At 44.3% G+C, this 20,102-nt stretch overlaps 1 protein-coding gene across 1 annotated transcript in view; it reads right to left on the bottom strand.

Annotated features, from left to right (window-relative positions):
- LOC142577741 (uncharacterized) overlaps positions 1-4,225 on the bottom strand; it is a 48,772-nt gene extending 44,547 nt beyond the window's left edge. Inside the window, exon 1 of the mRNA XM_075687194.1 lies at positions 4,003-4,225. Within this exon, the coding sequence (XP_075543309.1) occupies positions 4,003-4,077 (75 nt within the window). The 5' untranslated portion in view covers positions 4,078-4,225. The remainder of the gene's footprint in view (positions 1-4,002) is intronic.
- Positions 4,226-20,102: the final 15,877 nt, after the last annotated feature.

Raw genomic sequence — 20,102 nt, 5'->3', positions numbered from 1 at the left:
ACGCTATATATAAGGCTGGAATGTCATCCACGACATTACTGGTTAAAAGCCATACTCCACGATACAAACTTTTACCGTGTTATGCAGTGCAATACCAGGTACTCCTTTTCCTTAGCAATTCTTTCTTTCTTTTAAGTTGACTGTGGCACTACCAAAATTTCGCCCTTTCATGTGGAGCATTTGTAAAAGCGGACATTGCTAGCACACGAGAAATGTAAACGTACAATTGACTAATTAACAATATGTCACTCAGTAAATATCAAACTAATCGCTTTATGGCCCGTATTGCAGTTTACAAATTGGAGTCAGTGAATTCGCAAGACCACTTCACTCGGAAAGATTTCGGAGGGTGGCGTTAGTTTCGAGATACGCAATCTGAAATTGTTCTACAAAATGCATCACTGTTGCAGTTAAATGTGGCCGGCACTGCTCAAGAAGGAGTTTCGTAAAAAGAAGAGTAAGTGAAACAACAGTACGTTTGGTCTCAAGTTCAACGCCTGTTATCTCAAGACCGATGCTAGCTTCAAAGATCTTTTACAAGTAGACATGCCTTGAGAACTCGCCGCATTGCATTCATCGACCTCAACGTACATGTACCCTAAAGTGATTAGATGGAATGTTGTAATGAAATTCTGCTAGTTAGCCAACATTTATTGTAATTTCTCGTGCAATTTCTGTCGCCCTCATGGAATACCTCAGGCAGTTGAGTTCTCCTATCTGCCACAGGTGCCTTCTTAAAAGTTTTCTTTAGAAAAAATAGAAAAAGAAAGAAAGAAGACATACCTGTTAAAATGAACTCACGATCTCTGAAACGAATGCTTTCGCGAACTTAAGCCTGCTCTATACAGACAGATAATATAAAAGCCCTGTTACACGGGCAAACTAAAGTGCACTTTGAGCAAGTGCACTTCAGTGCACTGAGTTTCATTTTGACGGCGCGCTGCTACACGAGAAAGAAAGGTGTTCTTTCAAACTGGTGGCGATGGCCATCGGGAGTCAGAACAGAAATCATATATTTGTAAACAGCTCGACAAGTAATTTCCTGTCTTTTCTTTTTTTTTTTTTGTGCGGTATGGCACATTTCATTACCTCGTAAGCTTCGAAATTTGAAAAAAAAATCTTATTAAATATTACTCCTGGCTCTGCTTTCAATATTACTTTTTTTTTTTTTACTCATTGCTAACGAGGCTACACACTTCGCCGCCGAGAAGTGTGTTCGCTAAACGCCGTCGTCGACGTACAAGCGCGCTCTGCTGTAAGGTTCCTAGGCGTTGCCGCGTGGCAGCCTCCGAATGACTTCATTATTCAAAAGACTAGCGCAAAATAGCAGGGACAAAGACAGAGAAGACGACAGGACGAGCGCTTTTCGCGCTAGTCTTTTGAATAATGATGACGCACCAACTAGCCCAGCTTTCTGCCTTGATCGCTCCGAATGACACTAGCGGATGCACTCGCTCAAAGTGCACTCAAGTTTGCCCGTGTGGCGGGGGTACTAGATTTGAATCATGTCTCAAGGCCTGTTTTGTCAAGAACGTAAGGATGTGGTAAATAAGCTCAGTGTGGCTCCCCGTGGGATTTTCGCATTGGAAGCTCCATAAGTGACCTTTATGCTCATCAACCTGCGCCAGATGCGTCGTGCACTGAAGATGTGCGGCAAAGTACTAAACTTAATCCAGAACGCAAGTAATATGGAACAGTGTGGCGTCAGTGAGCGTGGCCCTCGACATGTTAAGGGTGGCAAATGTAAATTCAGACTGCTATCAAGACCAACTGCACGAGAGGTCTCCAACCCCCCGTACTCGATTAAAGAAACCAAATGCTTGTTATCAACCGAACAGTTCACGCCCCCGCAGTGGTTCTCTTCGCTACAATTCATATACAACAATGGCCGGTAGACCAGCCCATGAGCTGGAATTCTGCTATTTACCACAGGCAACTTTTAACATTTTCGACAGTGTGCGCTGAAACGCCCTGTATAAATACCGAAAGCGTGCCCACCCTGTATCCTGGCGTTATGTTTCTCAAGGAACAATATTTTTGTTTTTTCGCATAACGTATTTTGTATCAGACTGCTGGCAAACAGAACGAAATTGAATTCTGCTTATCCAGCGCTTAAAGTTTCTAGTTATCGTTATTTGCTATGAGCCCCTGCTAGCGACCAAGTTTCCGTGAATATTATTATTATTATTATTATTATTATTATTATTATTATTATTATTATTATTATTATTATTATTATTATTATTATTATTATTATTATTATTTTACTTATACACATCCAAAAGCAAAACAAACAAACAGGCCTGTCTAAGTTCACGAGGACTTGGGCCATTAGGCCTGTAAGAGTCGGTACAGCGATGTGGTTACATGCTTACATAATAACACATTTTTTGCCAACTTTCAGAAGAATAGTTGGTAGTATTAGCTGTTAACAAGCAATGACATAGCAAACAAATACGAAAGCATAAATAGCTAAAGTAAGGAATCAGACTAAAATTCAACGTTTCATGATGAATTTCTTCAACTGTCTTTTTGAAGTTGCAAAAAAGAATTCGTCAGCCAAATCATTAAATAGTTTTGGGATATATACACTTCTCGCTTGTCCATGCTTATTAGCCGAATAGTGTCCCTTAAAACGTTTTCTGTCTCTTAATAATCGAGCTGTAACGTGTGCCTCTTTGAATTCATGGCTCCAGTTATGCCGCTTAATAACAGTTCTGGTGAATGAATCCTGGAATGTGCAAAATCTTATTTCATGGAAAATATTATTGCAGTGTAGTGTAGTATCATAAGCAACATTTTCTGATATATATTGTAGTATTTTATCGATCCAATTTTTCCAGCGCTCTGAACAAAAGTCGAAGATCGTTATGCCATACCTCAGCACAGTGTACCCTAGTGCGTGAACTATCATTTTCCTGACTGGTAGAGGTACTTAAGCCCTTTATGTTGAAAAGTAGATATGCAACACTCCGTAGTTGGCCAGATAAAACTGCCATGTGATGCTGCCAAGAAATGCCGTTGTGAAACTTTATATCCAGGTATTTGAATGTCTCCACATATTCTATAGCAGCACATTTGCATGAAATAGGACGTTCATCATGTAAAAATATTGACAACCTTATTCTTTAGGTTTTAATGAACTACGAAAGCACATGATTTTGCTTTTCTCAACATTGATATATACACAATTTTCTTCAAACCATTGCAGGGCCTTATGAACTGCATTCCGTAGAGCGTTAATGGCTTCCTCATGACGCATATGACGTGTGAGTAGGATTGTATCATCTGCATATTGATACACCGCAGCTTCTGTAATTATCGTGGCAAAGTCGTTCATAAACGAATCGAATAACAGGGTTGACGACACGGATCCTTGTGGAACCCGAGCTGTAATATATTTCCTAACGCTAACAATTCATCTACTACCCATGACTCTCTGTGACCTGTCATGCAAATAATTGCAAAAAAGATAAAGAAAGGGTCCCCTGAAACCTAAACGAAACAACTTTTCCAATAAAATGACATGATTTACAGTTTCAAACGTTTTTTTCTAAATCCGAAAACAAAGCACAAATATACAGGTTCTCATCTAAAGCAGTAATGCTGAGCATTGTAATAGTACATCGCTCAGCAATAAATTCAACCTGCCTTGGTGTTAGGACTGAAACTTTCTTTAAGAAGAAAGTCATACAATCAAACAGAAACTTTTCTAGTATTTGGGAGAGCACAGGCAAAACAGAGATGGGTCTATAATTTTCAACATCACCTTTCGTTCCTGCTTTATACAGCGGCTTAACAATCGCTGTTTTTAATGTCTCCGGAATAATAATAATAATAATAATAATAATAATAATAATAATAATAATAATAATAATAATAATAATAATAATAATAATAATAATAATAATAATAATAATAATAATAATAATAATAATAACCCAGTTGTATTCTACGGCTTGCCAGGCAGGGCACTCAAGGTATCGCAAGATTCTCACTCACAAGCGTGTAGACGCCACAAGCGAAGCTTCCTTTCCGCACAGACAACCAGCAGCAACAGGACCTGAGCAGTGCCATGACTCGCGTCGAAAGGGCGACACGGGCCTCGCGGGGCAGCAGCAGCAGCGAGTCGCTTCGCGCAGCATGGCGCGCCTCCTTGGGCTCGCGCAAACGCACGCGACAACCGTCCGGCACGCCGAGGAACACCGAAGTGCGAGCGCCGGAATCGCCACGACCGAGTCGCCGGAGCCCTGACGCCACTCTGCGCCGATCCGAACTCTGAGAGAGAGAGAGAGCGAGGCAGGAGGGAAAGACCGACACTGAGCGGGGGGAGAAAGGAGAGCATGGCCAAAGGGGCTCGCCGTTTAGTCGAGTCGTTTTTTACCAGAGGCGACGCGCTCTTCGCGCTAACCGCGTTCATTCATTCATTCATTCATTCATTCATCCATTCATTCCACATTTCTTTCTCTCCCTGCTTTCACCTCCTCAGTCTCGTAGGCAGCTCGAGCATCGCTCACCATTGGATAGCTCGCTCTCTCAACGAAAGCCGTTCGCTTTATCCAGATAGAACAAGATAACGCGTGCAGCCACAGTAGAGCTTAGCATGTACACTCAAAAAGGCAAGCGTCTGGCTAAGTTGTGGGGTTTAGCCTCCCAAAACTGCGCACTGGCTTATGAGCGACGTCGCATGCAGAGGAGGGCTCCTGATTAATTATGGCGACTTGGAGTCTTCTATTATCGTCTTTTCAATTCTGTGTCCACTGTGCAGGACGAAGGCCCCTCACAGCAATCTCCAATTAAGCCTGTCTTGCGCTAGCTGATCTTTCTATAGTGTGCACCCAATAAAGAGTAAAAGAGAGCTTTTTTTTTTTCATGACAGATATCGGCAGCGCAGCCCCGTAGCCATTGAACCACGGTGGCGCTTCAAGTTTCTAAGGAACTCTTGTCTTTTTCATTCGGTAGTAATCGCTATTAATGAGATGTCTCTCCCTGCAAGTTATACTATGTCTCAAAAGAAGCCACGAAGGAAGGCAAAGAGATATTCTTGCAATTTCAAAAGCATGTATTTCAAAAACCCTACCAGCAAATTTATATGCAGCATGGAACAAAATATGGAATAAAGAAGGAACAGATAGTTGCACTTACAAATAGACAAAGAGCGTAAATGACATTCCGAAACACTGTCCAACAAGTTTCTATACTTCCCAGGCACTCACGGGACGTAGGAGATTCCCTTTTTGCTTTTCGCGATTTAATATAACGTAAGAATCAAAATGTCTATCCAGGAAAGTCATTTAGAGTTTTGATCCCTATCTGGAAGACTGTTCGCTTGTAACTACACAACGAAAGGAACTTTATCAAAAATATAGGCGATAACTTACGATATCGAAAACCATAAATTATTATTAACAACGCAACAATGTCGATGCTAGAGGAAATAGTAGAGAAAATTAACGAAGTCACTATACAGTGTTAAAGCAAGGCAAAATCAGCTAAAACAGTGAAAACACAAATTGAAAACAACATCTGAAAACATATTCCAACATGGTTATGAGAAAGAACTGGTGCATAAAAACCATTATTGGTGAGGACCCTTCAGCCACTATTTCTTATGAAACAGCCAATATCACCACAACAAGCCAACAAAATAACAGATGTACACACAAGAACACAGTGCGCTACAACGATCAGAAGCAAACCGCTTAAACCCTATCAACTTCGCGACAGCAAGCAACGGACTAACAACCAGGACAAGAATTGAATCCGAGAAGAATAAAAAATCTCGTCACACACAAAACAACCAATAAACACCGAGAAGAAGAAAGGGAGAAGAATCCCTTCAAGACGAAGACGGACAAAAAGAAACATTTTATTTAATCTTTATTTTACGTTTGTTCAATAATTGCCCGCTGTCTTGCCGATCCCGCCCCCTTGGCTGTGGATGCTGATAGTAGCTTTTTCTTTCTCTATTTCACGTTTTCTCCCCCATACCTCTTAAACTTTCACATTTCACCCCTCACCTACTCCTATTTTCTATACCTCTCTACTGCTTCCTACTCTTTTCTCTGCTCCTCACCCAACACCTTCCAAAGCAACCTTCTTATGTCCTATTTGTTAAAACATGCGATACTTTGGTGGTGCAGGTGGGGCGCATTCTACTCCTTCTCACACTGTGTCTCTCGCTGGCACACGTAAAGAAAAAGAAAGAAAAACAGCGGACTTCAGCGATCCCTTCGGCCCGGAACTCATTTGCTGCTGCAACAGCATTTTCCCACAGTGAAGATCACCATCTTATTCTCGTGTGCCTCTTTCTTTCCTTCAATAATAGCATTCCCCCCTACGGGGAACTGGACAAGCGCTCAGCTGTTATATATGGCTGTTTTTTGGAGCAGGTGGAGAGGTAGTTGAGGAAGCTTTTTTTCGGGTACTAGGACGAGCCAGAGCTACCGCACCCCGTGACAAGTTACAAGGAAATCACGCAAATGTACAGAAGCGGCAGATGTAGCCTTCCCAGTCCGCATCCGCAACTCAGGCGAATGCAGCAAACGATCGTGCGACGCACGCAAGCGGGGTCGCTAGCGCATCCCGTGCTCTTGCACAAGATGTTCCCAACAGAGCATGACACTTCATGCCCTTTTTGCAGACGGTCAAAAGGCACTCTAGCACTCATCCTTGCAGAGTGCACTAAGCTCAAGAACCCCCCCCCCTCCCCAGACCCCCCCCCCTCCCGAGCGATGGGAGACCTTGTTGTCCAGCCCCAACCTACCGACCCAGCTCTCGCTGGCGGCTAGGGGCCAGGAGCTGCTGGACGCATATGGGACCTGAGAAGAAGGTTCCACCCCATCTGGTGCCAGCGCGCACCACCCGTCACTAAGGGCTCAGTACAAAAGCTGATTCTCTCTCTCTCTACCCTATCGAAATACATGTAGAAGAAGAAGTTTATTTTTTACCACATAAGTAGAGTGATGTATACAAAGTCGTGGGGATGGCAGGATAAAAGCTTCATAACGGCAACTTGACTAGTCCCACCTCCCCGTGAAAAATATCGTCGTACTGCGCCGCTGCCAACAGATTGGACGGAAGAGACGGACAACTGGCAAATGTAAATGGAGAATTCGTTTTCCTTGGCAACCACTGCACGAAATCTGGCGAGGTTTGTTGCCTTTAAAAGAAAGAATCAATATCTAGTGACTGTTGGTTTCGAACTTTATGTTTATGTCGTCAATTTTTCTTAAAAAGTGGCAAAAATCGAAAATTTTCAGACAACGACACTATCAAGTTTACAACTCTGTAACTCGCAATGATATATATATATATATATATGTATACATATATATATACATATATATATATATATATATATATATATATATATATATATATGTATATATATATATATATATATATATATATATATATATATATAAGCTGGCGACCTCAGGCGAACATCGTAATGTGCGCTGGATGTTCTTAGCTTTTGGTTGCGCGCACTTCTCACTTAGGTCCTACTTTTCTCCTACGTATATACGTGTAGCGACTCTTGCATTACCAATACTAAAATAAAAATAAAAAAGGCGTCTCTTTCAAACGTTCTTCGGGCTTTAGTTCCTTCCCGAGAGACTGGACTTAAGGAAAGCGAATTTATGCATTTGTTTATAAAAGAAGGGTAAAGAGAAAATATGTCAGCGCCCAAATGCTTCCCCTTGTCGAATATTGCCCCAACGATAGGGAAATGCTTTGCATTTCAAAGGGGCCGGCTTTGTTGCAGAGGTTGCCAAGCGAAGCTGGTAGATTACGCCCAAGTCATAAGTTATTTCCTAATATCGAGGAAAACAAGAAACATTTCCAACTTTCTATTGCTAGCAAGGATTATTTTTTAAAGGCTGCATCTGCATCCGACACCGTATCATATTTGCACTCGCCATATTTGTCTGCTATAACGCTTGCTGAAACTCCGTGAAAAACTGGCGCAGTAAGATTTCTCACGTATTAATCTTTGTTTGGTCTGCTTATGCGTGTGAATATCCGTAATTCACAGTTGCCTTTTCTTCATCTGAACCAACTTCTGCGTTGGTCCTTGCGGGGCATTAGTCTGTAAAAATAAAAACAAGGGATAAGTTGTGACGAAACGATGTGAAACTTGAGCAGCAGTAGGTGATTAAATGCGACGTTCGAAGGAACTGCGTCGAATACAACAGTTCCCATGCGAACATAGGAACTGTGCCGAGCCCGATAGCAGCTATAAAGTTGTGACACTCTTTGGCTTGTCAACAGCGTTGGTGCCTCATCGAACGTGAAGACTCCTCCAGAGCTTTCATGGACGCCAACTCGCTTGAATAAACTCCCTTAAAAGCTTCCTTTATACCAAACAGTAGCTGCGTACATCTGTTCAGATCGTCGTCTGTGAATAATTCTATTAAGTTCTAGAGATCTAAAGAACACGTGACTAAATGTCTACCTAATTTTTTTTTTAATCTACACTGTCAACTTCACTGGCGTTCTTGGTGGCAAACACTTGGCTAAGGACGCATATGAAGCACACGCACACGTCGAACCACTAACTAGCACTCGACACGAAGCTGTGAAGTCGAGCGTGTTTGTGAACAATGGTTTGTTCAGGAATCGTAGTCACTTACACGCACGCGCTACTTATAGCAGCAGTGCTGTTTTGTAACAAAAAGAAAGAAAAATACGAAAACAGCAAAAACAAAACTATGGTCTTCGTTAGACATGACGCCAAAGCGGCTATCTTTCAATTCGAATCTGTAACTCCACGTTCGGAAGTTGTAGACAAATACAGCAGCCGCATAAATATTAGCGCGGCAGAGCTGCGGTTGATTGCCGCATTATTGTGTCACAAAAATTTGGTAGTGGAGCTCGAAGGGCGAAATCTTGAAAATGATTCAGCGTTTTTGCTGAAGCTCCTCGGGCGGTGTTGTAATTAAACGCGGGGCGGCGTGTTGACGCCACGCAGCTAGCGAGGAAAGTGCTACTGTCCAGCAGAAACATCGCCATGGCAGCTTCCAGGCGCCTCACGAGAGTGATGAGGAAGCCCTCGGTGGCCCACAAGATGATACCGAAGGTAAAGGGGTCGTGCGGGAACCATTAGTGATTATTGTCAATGTAAGCGAATTGCCGAACTTTTCTAGGGAGCCATTAGCTTGATTAACGCAATGATACTATTGAAAGTGAATATTTGTTGCAGTGAGTATATTTAGGTAGCGTTTCTTGTTTCGCTTTGTAACTCCATAGATAATAAAGTCGTTAACCAACGCATTTGTAGCCTGCAACGCACCTGTAAGCCGCTCCGTCATATGTGTCATGGTTGGCGGTATGCTGTCGACGGCGCCTGCTTGACTAATGCGTTCTAAACACATTCGGTTATCTCCAATGGAGCGAGCGCCGGCGCGAAAGGTGGTAGCAATCTTCCTCTCGAGCGTCTGCCAGAGTGAAGGCGGATGGGAAAGAGGGTTGTCCTTCCAGAACGCGCTCCATTCTTCACTACCAGTAAGGTTTCTATAAGATAAACTTTACACCACCGCGTGTAAGCCTGCAGACGCTTCAAAGCTCTCGCGCGAGCGCACGTGCCTCTCAAATAGGTACAACGGCACTCGTCAATGATCGCGCCACGCAACTCGGTTGCTCAGGAGCACGCGTCGGCTTCATCTGCGCCTCTGTAGCTTTGTATGGACAGTGAGAGTGAGAGGCACTGGTCACCGATCATCACGAAGACGGGCGAAGAGCCAAAGATGCCTATTCGCTTTAGAACGATCGTTTGTAGTTTGAATTTTACTGTCCGTTCCACTCATACAAGAGATGCGCACACAGCATTGCACATCAGGAACAGGTATAGCTGTCTGTGCACAAAACGTTCATGCCCGCGGCGGAAAACAGATCGCTGCTCTGGCTACGCTGCATAGCCGTTTGACTGTGACTGTACGTCCAGTCGGCTTCGTCTTTTAAAGCGAACCTTTCTTTGAGAGCCCCCCTGTGCCTCTCTTGCTGGCCGTGGCTGCCGCCTGCTAATGCTGCTGCTCGCGCGTTCTCGCCGAATAACACTTGGCTGCGGGATGGCGGTGCTATCTAGGAGCGAGGGCTCACACGACTTTGCCCTTGGCAGTGGAAGGTAGAAAGGGAAACCGGCCTACGCACGCGGGTCGTTGGCCACTGGTGGAGAGGGTGAGGGGGCCACGACGAGATGAGCCGCGATGAGAAGGGAGAGAGGGCACCAGAGGAGGTCGGCCACCTAAAAAAATGGCCCAGAAAACGAGCTAGCATATTTAAATCCCTATAACGCTGGTTGCGTTGAAAGGTGCATTGCATTGCAGAGCTCCTCGTTCGGGGCATCCTTGAGCCAGATGAGGAGGTGCACGTCAACACCTCCTTGTAAGGTTCGCTGTATATAAGTTCCAACAGGGCGCGTTGGATCTCCTGCATATGGTTTTGTTTCTTTCTTTTCTTGGCAACGAAACGCACTACGCGTCTATAGCGTCTTTAGAGACTATAGCTGACAGTTCAGCGACGTCGTTAACTCCTGTAGTCTCATGTTTTCAGTTCAGCTGCTCAAACTCGTGTTAGCTACGAACCAACTAGTTCAGTTGAATATTATCCAAACTTTAAAACACACGATGTCAACCTCACGTCATCCTTTCTTTTTTCAGCCAAATGCACTACGCATCTGTCGTGTCTTTGAGGACAATAGTCAATAGTTCAGCGACGTCCTTCTCTGTCTATCTCCCTTTGTCGCGTGTTTTTAGTTTAGCTGATCAAAGTCGTCTTAGCTTTGAACCAACTATAGCTCAGTTGGACACTATCCAAACTGTGATTTGCACGATGTCAACCTGACGTAACCCACGATACAGTTTGTCCGCGAAATTTAGCAAAGGCTAAGTTTCATTTTTCTGTCTTTCTCTAATAACGAACCTCTTCCCGCGAGAGGAACGAAAACAATGTTTTTAGCGAATGACCTACTTGCATAACTAACCTGGGTTGTAATGCTTCCCCCATGGTGTCCCTTTAATTTGGCAACTCACTAATCAATCGTGGGGATGAGTAGGATTCGTCTATAGTGCCAGACAGGTTGACATTCCGAGAGGCCTTCCAGAAAGGCGCCTCGGAATCGACCTTGGGTCCATAAGCGCCCATGAAACCGCCGGTTGTTTACGCAATACCGCCGGGAAAACTTGACGAGGTCGACCGCGCGGTATTGAATGAGGAGTTATGTAGGAAGGAGAGTCCTTTGTGCTTGCTCGAAGAAATATTACTCGTGGTAGGAGCTCCAACGCAGCCACTACGGCGTGGGTGTGGTTTGCGTTCCACAGTTCCCACTGTGTTCCCTTGGTTCTCTCGGGTAGTGCCATGGCGCTTATTTAGGGTAAGGGCGAGAATCAGGCTTTTCCTTTCAGTTTTATGCCGCTGCCTATCACCAGCCTAGGGGAGAACGAAAGTAAAATACACAACAATGAGCAAATATTCAACTTCTCCGGGAGCGGTCTCAATCTCTGAGAGGACTTCGCAAAGCCAATACTTTCCCCTCAAGTCAACATTCCGGGCTTATCACTACATCACTACATCATACATCACCACATCACAGTGTAAGCTTTAGACTGGTTTGTTGGCGCACAAGGTACGGTGAATGGTGAGTCACATGCCTGATGTCACGAACACCTGAAACGAATAATAGCTGTCCTTCAGCAAATATGTTGAATAAGAAAGGATTGTTCACTGACACAAGCTAACAGCACGGAAACGGCAACTTTCCGGAAATTGGTTTGAAGGTAGCACAAACATTTGCGCTCACTGGGCTTACTCGTTTTTTTTTTTTTTTTCTGTTTATCGTGCGTCTCTTCTTCGGGCTCATTGCTTCTCGGGAGTGTAGACTCTGGCAGCCTTGCCGCCTCGAGGTATAGCATCCAAATGTTTATGTTGGCCTGTTGTCTGCTCCCAATTTTGCGTGCAACGTGACGCCCGCAGTTGAAAGGATGTTCCACATCTGCCACCGCGGCCGTAAGTGGGCACTGGATAGCATTCCCAGGGCTATGCCTATAGTACAGACACAGGTACTTAAGGTAGGGTAATAGCCGCGGCAGTAGCTTAGCTGAGGGAGCATCGCACGCGTAATGCAGAGGGTGTGGGTTTGGCTGCCGCCGGCGACGAGCGGTTTCCCATTTTCATTTACATTTTGCTTAATATTTGGATGTTTGAACTTGCAGTTAATTACCCCTAAGCTTTTCTTGGCCTCATTGTCTCTTGGGCTTATACCGTTCTTACTAAGAACGAAAATTAGATCTCTTCAGTTTTTACTGATTATTTCTTTTGTCACGTGTTTCCGTGCGTCCTCTCGCTGTTTGCATGGAGGTCCTCACAAAAATCATTTCTAATCAAATGTTCCTACAAGGGCTCCTTCACGCTCATGCTCACTGGCTATTGAGTATTAGCGAAGGTACTCGTTAGAAGGAAAGAATTCTAGTGGCGAAGACATAAGTAGCCAGGGTCTTCAAAATATTTTCAGTCGTACGCGTATTATACAAGGCGGAAGCAGCGCTTATAGAACGGTCGTCTCTATGCTTTTTATTTAAATTGACACACGCAGAAGAAAGACTGTTCAATCGCATCTAATAAGGCAGCTAATCTAGAGTAATAAATTTTCTCCGCATTGACAATGCCCGTATTCGACTCTTACTTAAGGACGCGATCTCATTGTAGAACGCTGGGCGTCTCTTTAGCAGAGTGCACCCGAGATTAAATCCGGTACCTTAATTGCGAACAGGCTCCCAGCTTAGGAACGTGCTTGCAGTATTATGTTTCATATACGGAGTTACCTATTTCTAGCTCTCTTTCATTTTTGCCAGCGAGCACGTGCTGGCGGGATATCAAAGTATACGAGGGTAGAAATGAGTCTGGCCATTGATATCAAGGTTTAATCAAGCTCTGTATGTCAGAACTTGCGATTTCAGCAACATCGCGATTTCGGTATGTGTCCAATTAGAATTTCATTTCGCTCAAACCGAAGGCTTATACAGGGTGTCCCTGCTAACGTTAACCAAGCTGTTAAGGTCAAAATGCAGGATATACGAAGACGTAACCAATGGTATCCTGCTAGCAGTGACGTGCCGCACCAGGATTATTTCCTTCATATTGAAACGTATATATATGCCTCCCGGCTGCAATCACCTCCGGCTGCAAAAGGAGCCATCCTGGCGCCCTACGGCGACGACGAAACGATGGGCTCATAATAAGGCTTGAACCTGTCTACATTTCACGTCCCCGGCTACGGTGGTCACTTGGGGGCTTTAGTTGCTCGACGGTGTACTTGACGGGTGAGGTTTGGGCAATAACGCGACAAGGGCCATCAAGTTTTCGACGTAGTTTCGAAGAGAGGCCAGGACTCGTAGGTGACACCTAGAGCCAATGTACGAGGGATTCAGGCGGGAAAGTAGGAGCAGGTCGGCCGTCGTCACGTCGAAGCCTCTGACGCGATTGGCCTGCGGCAGGGAGCGAGCGGGCGAGCTGCGGACATTCCTCGGCATGCTTAGTGGTGGTGGAGACCGGTAAACACCGGTGGAAACGTCGCCCGTGTAGACCCTGTGCCTTCGAGTTCTTCACGGCCCCTCTTTCGCGCACCCGTCGACTGTAACCTTACTCCGACGAAGCACGACGTGATTCTCTTTCTTTGTCATCAATTCAGATCTTCATTTGATTACCATGCATAGTACTTCTGTGGGTCGAGCGACAGCTATCTCCCACCACCATCGGCACTGGTTCTCATGCTCCTCTGCGGCACTGACCTTACCGGGTTTCGGCGAAAGAGAGGGGATTTATTGACGAGCAGGTGACCGACATTCTCACTTGTGGCGTTATTCAGCCATCAAGTAGTTCATGGGCATCCTCAGTCCTTCTTGTTAAAAATAAAGATGGTTCCGTCCGATTTCGGGCCGATCATCGTCGTTTGAATAAAGTCACGCGAAAGGATGTCTATCCGGGCACAGACGATGTGTTTGACTGCTGTCAATGGAGCCGAGTTTCTTCCTTAGATTTTCACTTTGGATACTGTTAGGTGCCCATGGCCGAGGCTGATCGCTGTAACGCCGAATTTTTCACACCGGACGGCTTGTATCAATTTAATGTCATGCTTTCTTTGTTTGTTTCTTTATTTCTTTATTAGAACATAAAACATACAGTCAAATATTTTGTCAGCCCGCCAAAGCAATGATGCTTTTGATCGGGACTGGGCAGTGCTCTGGTCCGAATGACCGTCTTCTGCTCTAAGAACAGAGGAAACTATAGGAAGAGAGAAAAAATAAAAAGTGCAATAGGAAAACTAAATTTCTTGTATGTGCCACAAACAGTAACCTATATTCCGCGAAAGCATCGATGCTTTTATGCGGACCACTGTGTATTTGCCTTCAACAAGGCTTTATACAAGTACAGAATTTCAATCCCTCCTCTCTTCCATTCCTTCACCCTGCTGTTCGGCCTTTTAATGGGCCACATTTGAACAGATGAGGGACACAGTTTTGCGTGGCCTGATGTGGCAAACATGCCTCAGTTATTCAGACGACGTTGTTGTTGTTGCGCCCAACTTCCAGACCCATCTTCAATGCTTAAAACAAGTTTTCACCTGCCTTACGCAAGTTGGCCACAGCTTCATCTAAAGAAGTGTTTTTTCGGCGCTAAACAATTAACTATATTGAAATATGTTGTTTCCAAACATGCCGTACTTCCTGATCCCGCTAAGATCCATGCCGTGTCCGGATTCCCTAAGCCAACGACACTCATGGCACTGTGTATAGCTTCATAGGCCTGTGCTTCTATTTTCGCCGTTTTGTGTGAAGTTTCGCTATCACCATTGCACCCTGACACAGCTTCTTGCCGGTGCCAGTGACCTTTCTACGTGGCCACAAGACAGTGACGCCGCATTTACCACCTTAAGTCGCCTGCTTACTCCGTGCCTCCACAATATGTGACAATGTTTATTGAGTTGTCGAGCGATAGCCAGAAAAGAGCGGCAGCAACTGTAGCTCACCTCATATATATATATATATATATATATATATATATATATATATATATATATATATAGGCGACTAGTGAATTCGCGGCACGCGCCGAACGTTTTTTTTTCATTTTTTTTTATATTCTTCCTGTTATTTATTTTTCACGTATATATATAATGGAGGAAGGAAACAAAATAGGAGAGGCGCCTTGACGTCACGTTTTTGAAGCCGGAAATGCAGCCATGTTGGTGTGCCATCTGCCATTCCGCTTCCAATCAGCTCGCAGGAGCAGATAACCGGGAGCTTTGAACATGCATTGCTATGAGCCTCCGGCAGTGTGTGCTGTCGACACCCGTCAGAACAGAGCCTACGAAACTTCTGTAACAGTTTTTGTGAAGCACGCCCGTTCCTGTACTTTTCCGTGGCACGTTGAAGACGACGACTGAGGCCCACTACATGATTACTTGAGTGTGTCTGTTGCTGACTGACAACACACACTCACAGACCCAAAACAAAACTTTCATGGTTACACGCCATGCTCTAAAGTCAGCTTGTCCCGCGAACAGAATGCGCTGCGAGAAAGACACGGGCCGAAAAAAAAACTTCCTCGCTTTTCCGAGGCCTAGAGCAGCAGCGAGAGCATCAGGAGCGTGGTTGCTATGGCAACGTTGCCGTTTGGAGTGCTAGTCCCGGTGGCCCTTTGCGAAAAACAGCACGTGACTTCCGCCACACTATCTCCAATACGCCCGTGTTGGCCCCGGGGCCTCTGCTATGATTGCCTACCTTCGTGATATATATATATGTGTTTATATATGTATATATGTATATATATATTTATATATGTTTATATATATATATATATATATATATATATATATATATATATATATATATATATATATATATATGTATGTATATGTATATATATATATATGTATATATATATATATGTCCTGTGTTTCACTTTGCCCCGCTCCACCCTATATTGGTCCAGGAACAGAATTCGACAAGGCATTCGTGATTTTAACTTGCAATATACTTCTGCTTAACTTCGTCTCTTAACGTTTGTGCCTTATTACTTTTCAGTGAGGCTATAGTATTTTGCTATGTTATAGTCAATTAGTATGCTTCATAACCCTTTGCTCATATATAGTCTGTGAGATATCACTGTTACATTTCAGATTGTGGTCATCCCTTCTATTGTCCCGCAGGACATTTGGAACTCATAGGACGCAAGATTTTCTGTCAAAAGGGAAAAAAGAAACGATAAAAATGAGTCTGACACATCGCTTTCGGAGAAATTGTTGAGTACTATACAAATACAATTTTCGAGTAACAGAGACACATTATCGTGCTAAAATCGAAGCTTTTCTTGAAAGATTGCTTTAAAAAACAACATGTTTGCGCAAGAGTGGTTGGTCTCATCAGTTGTACCAGCCGCGCCTTTTCTTTTAGCGAATAAATCTCAAAGATCTCTAGCTGAAGCAAACAAACAAGCGACAATTATAAAATAAGTTAGTACCGTTCAGAAAGCTCTCACGCGTAGCTTTGAGAGAGTTCAAATTGTATATGATAACACATACAACTTACAGAATAAATGTTGATAACCAAGTAGCCTTATACAAATTACAGAATAAATGTTAATTAAACAAATAGCCTTATTCTTCTTTTCATTACAATTTTTTTCTCCTTGAAGCGTTTCATCGACGTTAGGGTTTTCATTTTAATTTCTATTAGTGGAGCAACTTCTTTTCTGGCTGTTTATTGATCTAGAAACGTTTCAAGCAGTGTGGTTTTCTAACAAAGCTTGCAAGAAAAACAACAACATCGGGAATGTTTATTTTCTTAGAGACATCTGAGCGTTCCCTGGCGAAAGTATTGGAAGGTAGTTTCTCAGGAAAGGCAACATCATGCACAATGCTCTCCAGGAAGTGGAATCCTCACAACCTAATCCGTTACTTAAACAGCAACTCAAGCCGCCATGACATCCGTTTGCTCCCCATATAAACAAACAAGTATTTCCCCGGCGAAGGCTGCAACATTGAAGGTTGCACCACAGGAAGAGTCCTCGTGTGCTTCCTGACCGCAGAAAAAGTGCTTTCGTTCTTGCGAGCTTCAGTTGAGTTGTTACTCAAATTGTAAAATTTATTGTGATAAAATGCACATTGGGTCATGAGGGGCACCGTGTGCCGGGGGCTCCATGTTGATTTTGACCAATTGGCGTGCTTTAAAAGGACTGACAACTGGCCAGAATGTGTTGGGAGACATTGATGGAAATGTAATGGCCATGTTTTATACTGATAAATGTGATAGAACTGTTCGCGATTTAAGTAAGAATTATACTTTTAAATCGTCAAAGAAAGAGAGAGAGAGAGAGAGAAGTCATAAGGGAAAGGCCAATAGGTTAACCAGGCTGAGCCAAGTAGGCTACCCAGCACTGGGGAAGAGGGAAAGAGGATTGAAAGAGGAGAAGAAAGAGAGAAATTCGGCGCTTTGCACAGTTACACAAACAAGCGTTCCTCGCTGAGTTAGTCACAGGTGGTCATACAGGCTGATGCATTTCAAAAGACGCAGCAGCGCCTTTGTAGCCTTGCACATATCCCACGCACGAGGCCACCGGGCCCAAGATAAAAAAAGTGTCAAAAACCAGTAAGCCAGGGACGCGAACTGGCGGTGAAACCTTCGCACTTCGGATGCACTGTACGTAAGTCGACTGTTTTGTTAAGTACCACATACTTATTGATTAAAATTGCAGTTCGCAAAATATTAGACTTCGGCACTTTATTCAGGGCGTATTACGAAGTAAAAAAGAGCACGCTAACTAGCGGAGTCCGCCTCCTTCAATGCATGGCGGCGAACATGACTGATGTTGTACGCATGCGAGATCGTGAGCACGATTGCGAGCTAAAACCCTAAGTTCCAACGCTCGCTCAGGTCCTCAATAAACGATATGCTTCTGAAATTAGGATTGCACGCGTGGCTATGGCAACACTCCGAACTGTATGGCACGTGTAAAAGCGTTGTTTCACTTTAGAGGACTTGGCTTGGCTAAATAACACCATGAGCTTTTTAATGACCAGAGTTCAAGGTTGGGCAAGTAACCGCGAAGATATTATTGCAAATGTATTTGAACTTTTCAGGAAACCTGAGTCGCAGGAACATCGGCTTGATAAAGAAAACAATACTTGGCCTCTGCGTCCCACCAATGCCGGCGTTTAGTTGCTATCACATTCATCTATCACTGTTTCCTGCATGCTTCCAGTGAACGGCTACAACCTCACTGCAGATAAAAAAATTCTGTTAAAAAAATGTTCCATGGCGTTTCCCACGTTTAACTGCACGATTCGACACTCTTACCGGTAAGCTTTCTGTTGTATAAAAAATCGGTACCATAAAAATGTATTCTCATTTCTATTTATCTAGGCCTAATTCAGTACACGCGCGCATATTTTATTTCCTCCTCCATTGCACCGCAGCCGCTGCTGTCGGGTGCCGAACTCGCCACCTCGTACTCAAAGGTACTCAAAGGCAGCTCAGTGGCTAGGGCCACTGAGCTGCCACGCGAATGATTGTAGTGTGATTATTGCATCGCTTTATGTGCTCTTCGCTCTTGGCCAGCCGCCTTAGCTCGTGTAGAGTGTTCTGACGTACCCGCCGTGGTTGCTCAGTGGTTATGGTGTTGGGCTGCTGAGCACGAGGTCGCGGGATCGAATCCCGGCCACGGTGGCCGCATTTCGATGGGGGCGAAAACACGCGTGTATTTAGGTGCAGGTTGAAGAAGCCCAGGTGGTGAAATTTCCGGAGTCCTCCACTACGGCGTGCCTCATAATCAGAAAGTGGTTTTGGCACGTAAAACCCCATAATTTTTGTTCTGACGTCGCAGCAGGAGGGGTACACGACTGGTGCAGGCTGCTGTGTATTTGTTGTAGAGAGGACAACTTTAGATAAAAGGAAGTTGGCATCTTGAGAGACCAGCATGATGACCTTCGTCTCTGTCCGCAGAGCGCATTCTTATTTCATCGCATTACTTTCTCTGTTCAATGAGAGAGTGCGATTAGAATCAAGCACTTCCATATTAAAGATCTAGTATTGACTCTCTTATATCACCGATACCCGCAGATGTATTATCAAGTGTGGCATAGTGTTCGTTTGTTCATAGAATAATGAGATGTGGGAGAAAACCCACCGAAAGGCCGGCTATCCCAACGTCAGAAGTAAACTTCTATGACTAAGAAAAGTAGGTAAAAAGCAGAAGGAAATAAGGAATATAAAAAAGCAGGAAAATGAATAGCCATAGGAATAGAGCATCCCTTAGCTCAGGCATAAAATATTATATAGAATACGAATAGCCAGAGCACGCTGTATTCGCCATGTGGGAACGCCCGATTACAGCGCCCGTAACCAGAACCATCTTTACCTGTAGAGTCACGAAATGGAAAACAAAAAGAAAAAGTCAGTGCCCTTCCACTCTGAGAAGAATGACCAGCAAAGCTGTGAATGTGGACCCCTTAATGGCGAACTGCACCTCTGCCGTGGGTCCGCCCGGTATTGTACTATCTTCGGGATCGGCCCACGTATCGGTAGTGCTTAACACCTGCTTCAACTCCGCCGTGGGTAGGCCCAGCATCGCGCTATTTTCAGGATTGACCCACGTATGAAAGAGTTTTCGGCGTACAGGCGACGGGTGGACGAATCGGCTAGCCATACACAGCTTCGCTGTAGAAACAATATGGCACACAGTGGATACCACCACGCTTTCCATGTGCCGAGAATTCTAGCCAGAAAATAGGCGGCGCTAAACAAAAACACACGGGATGCTCGGTGAATGTGACTACTGCTATTGCTTTCGTGCAAATAAAATAATCATAGTAATCGAGACGTGTCTGCGTGCCATTTGACGACCTCCTTCGTAGTCTTTGACTAAACATTGCGTACGCGAATAGTACTTTTCTTTTCCACAATGGCCGAACTGCAAAACCACGTTGCGACAGCATCGGTGGTAATGCAGTGAACTAAGCACATTGTTCTTCAACGCAGCGCGTACAGCGACGACCGAACCAGATGTCGGTGTCGCATGTCTCTGCTCCTGCCCATCGATGCATCGCA

Source organism: Dermacentor variabilis, chromosome 4 (genome assembly GCF_050947875.1).
Source record: "Dermacentor variabilis isolate Ectoservices chromosome 4, ASM5094787v1, whole genome shotgun sequence".
Classification (NCBI taxonomy): domain Eukaryota; kingdom Metazoa; phylum Arthropoda; class Arachnida; order Ixodida; family Ixodidae; genus Dermacentor; species Dermacentor variabilis.
This window is presented reverse-complemented; position numbering and strand designations above follow the sequence as displayed.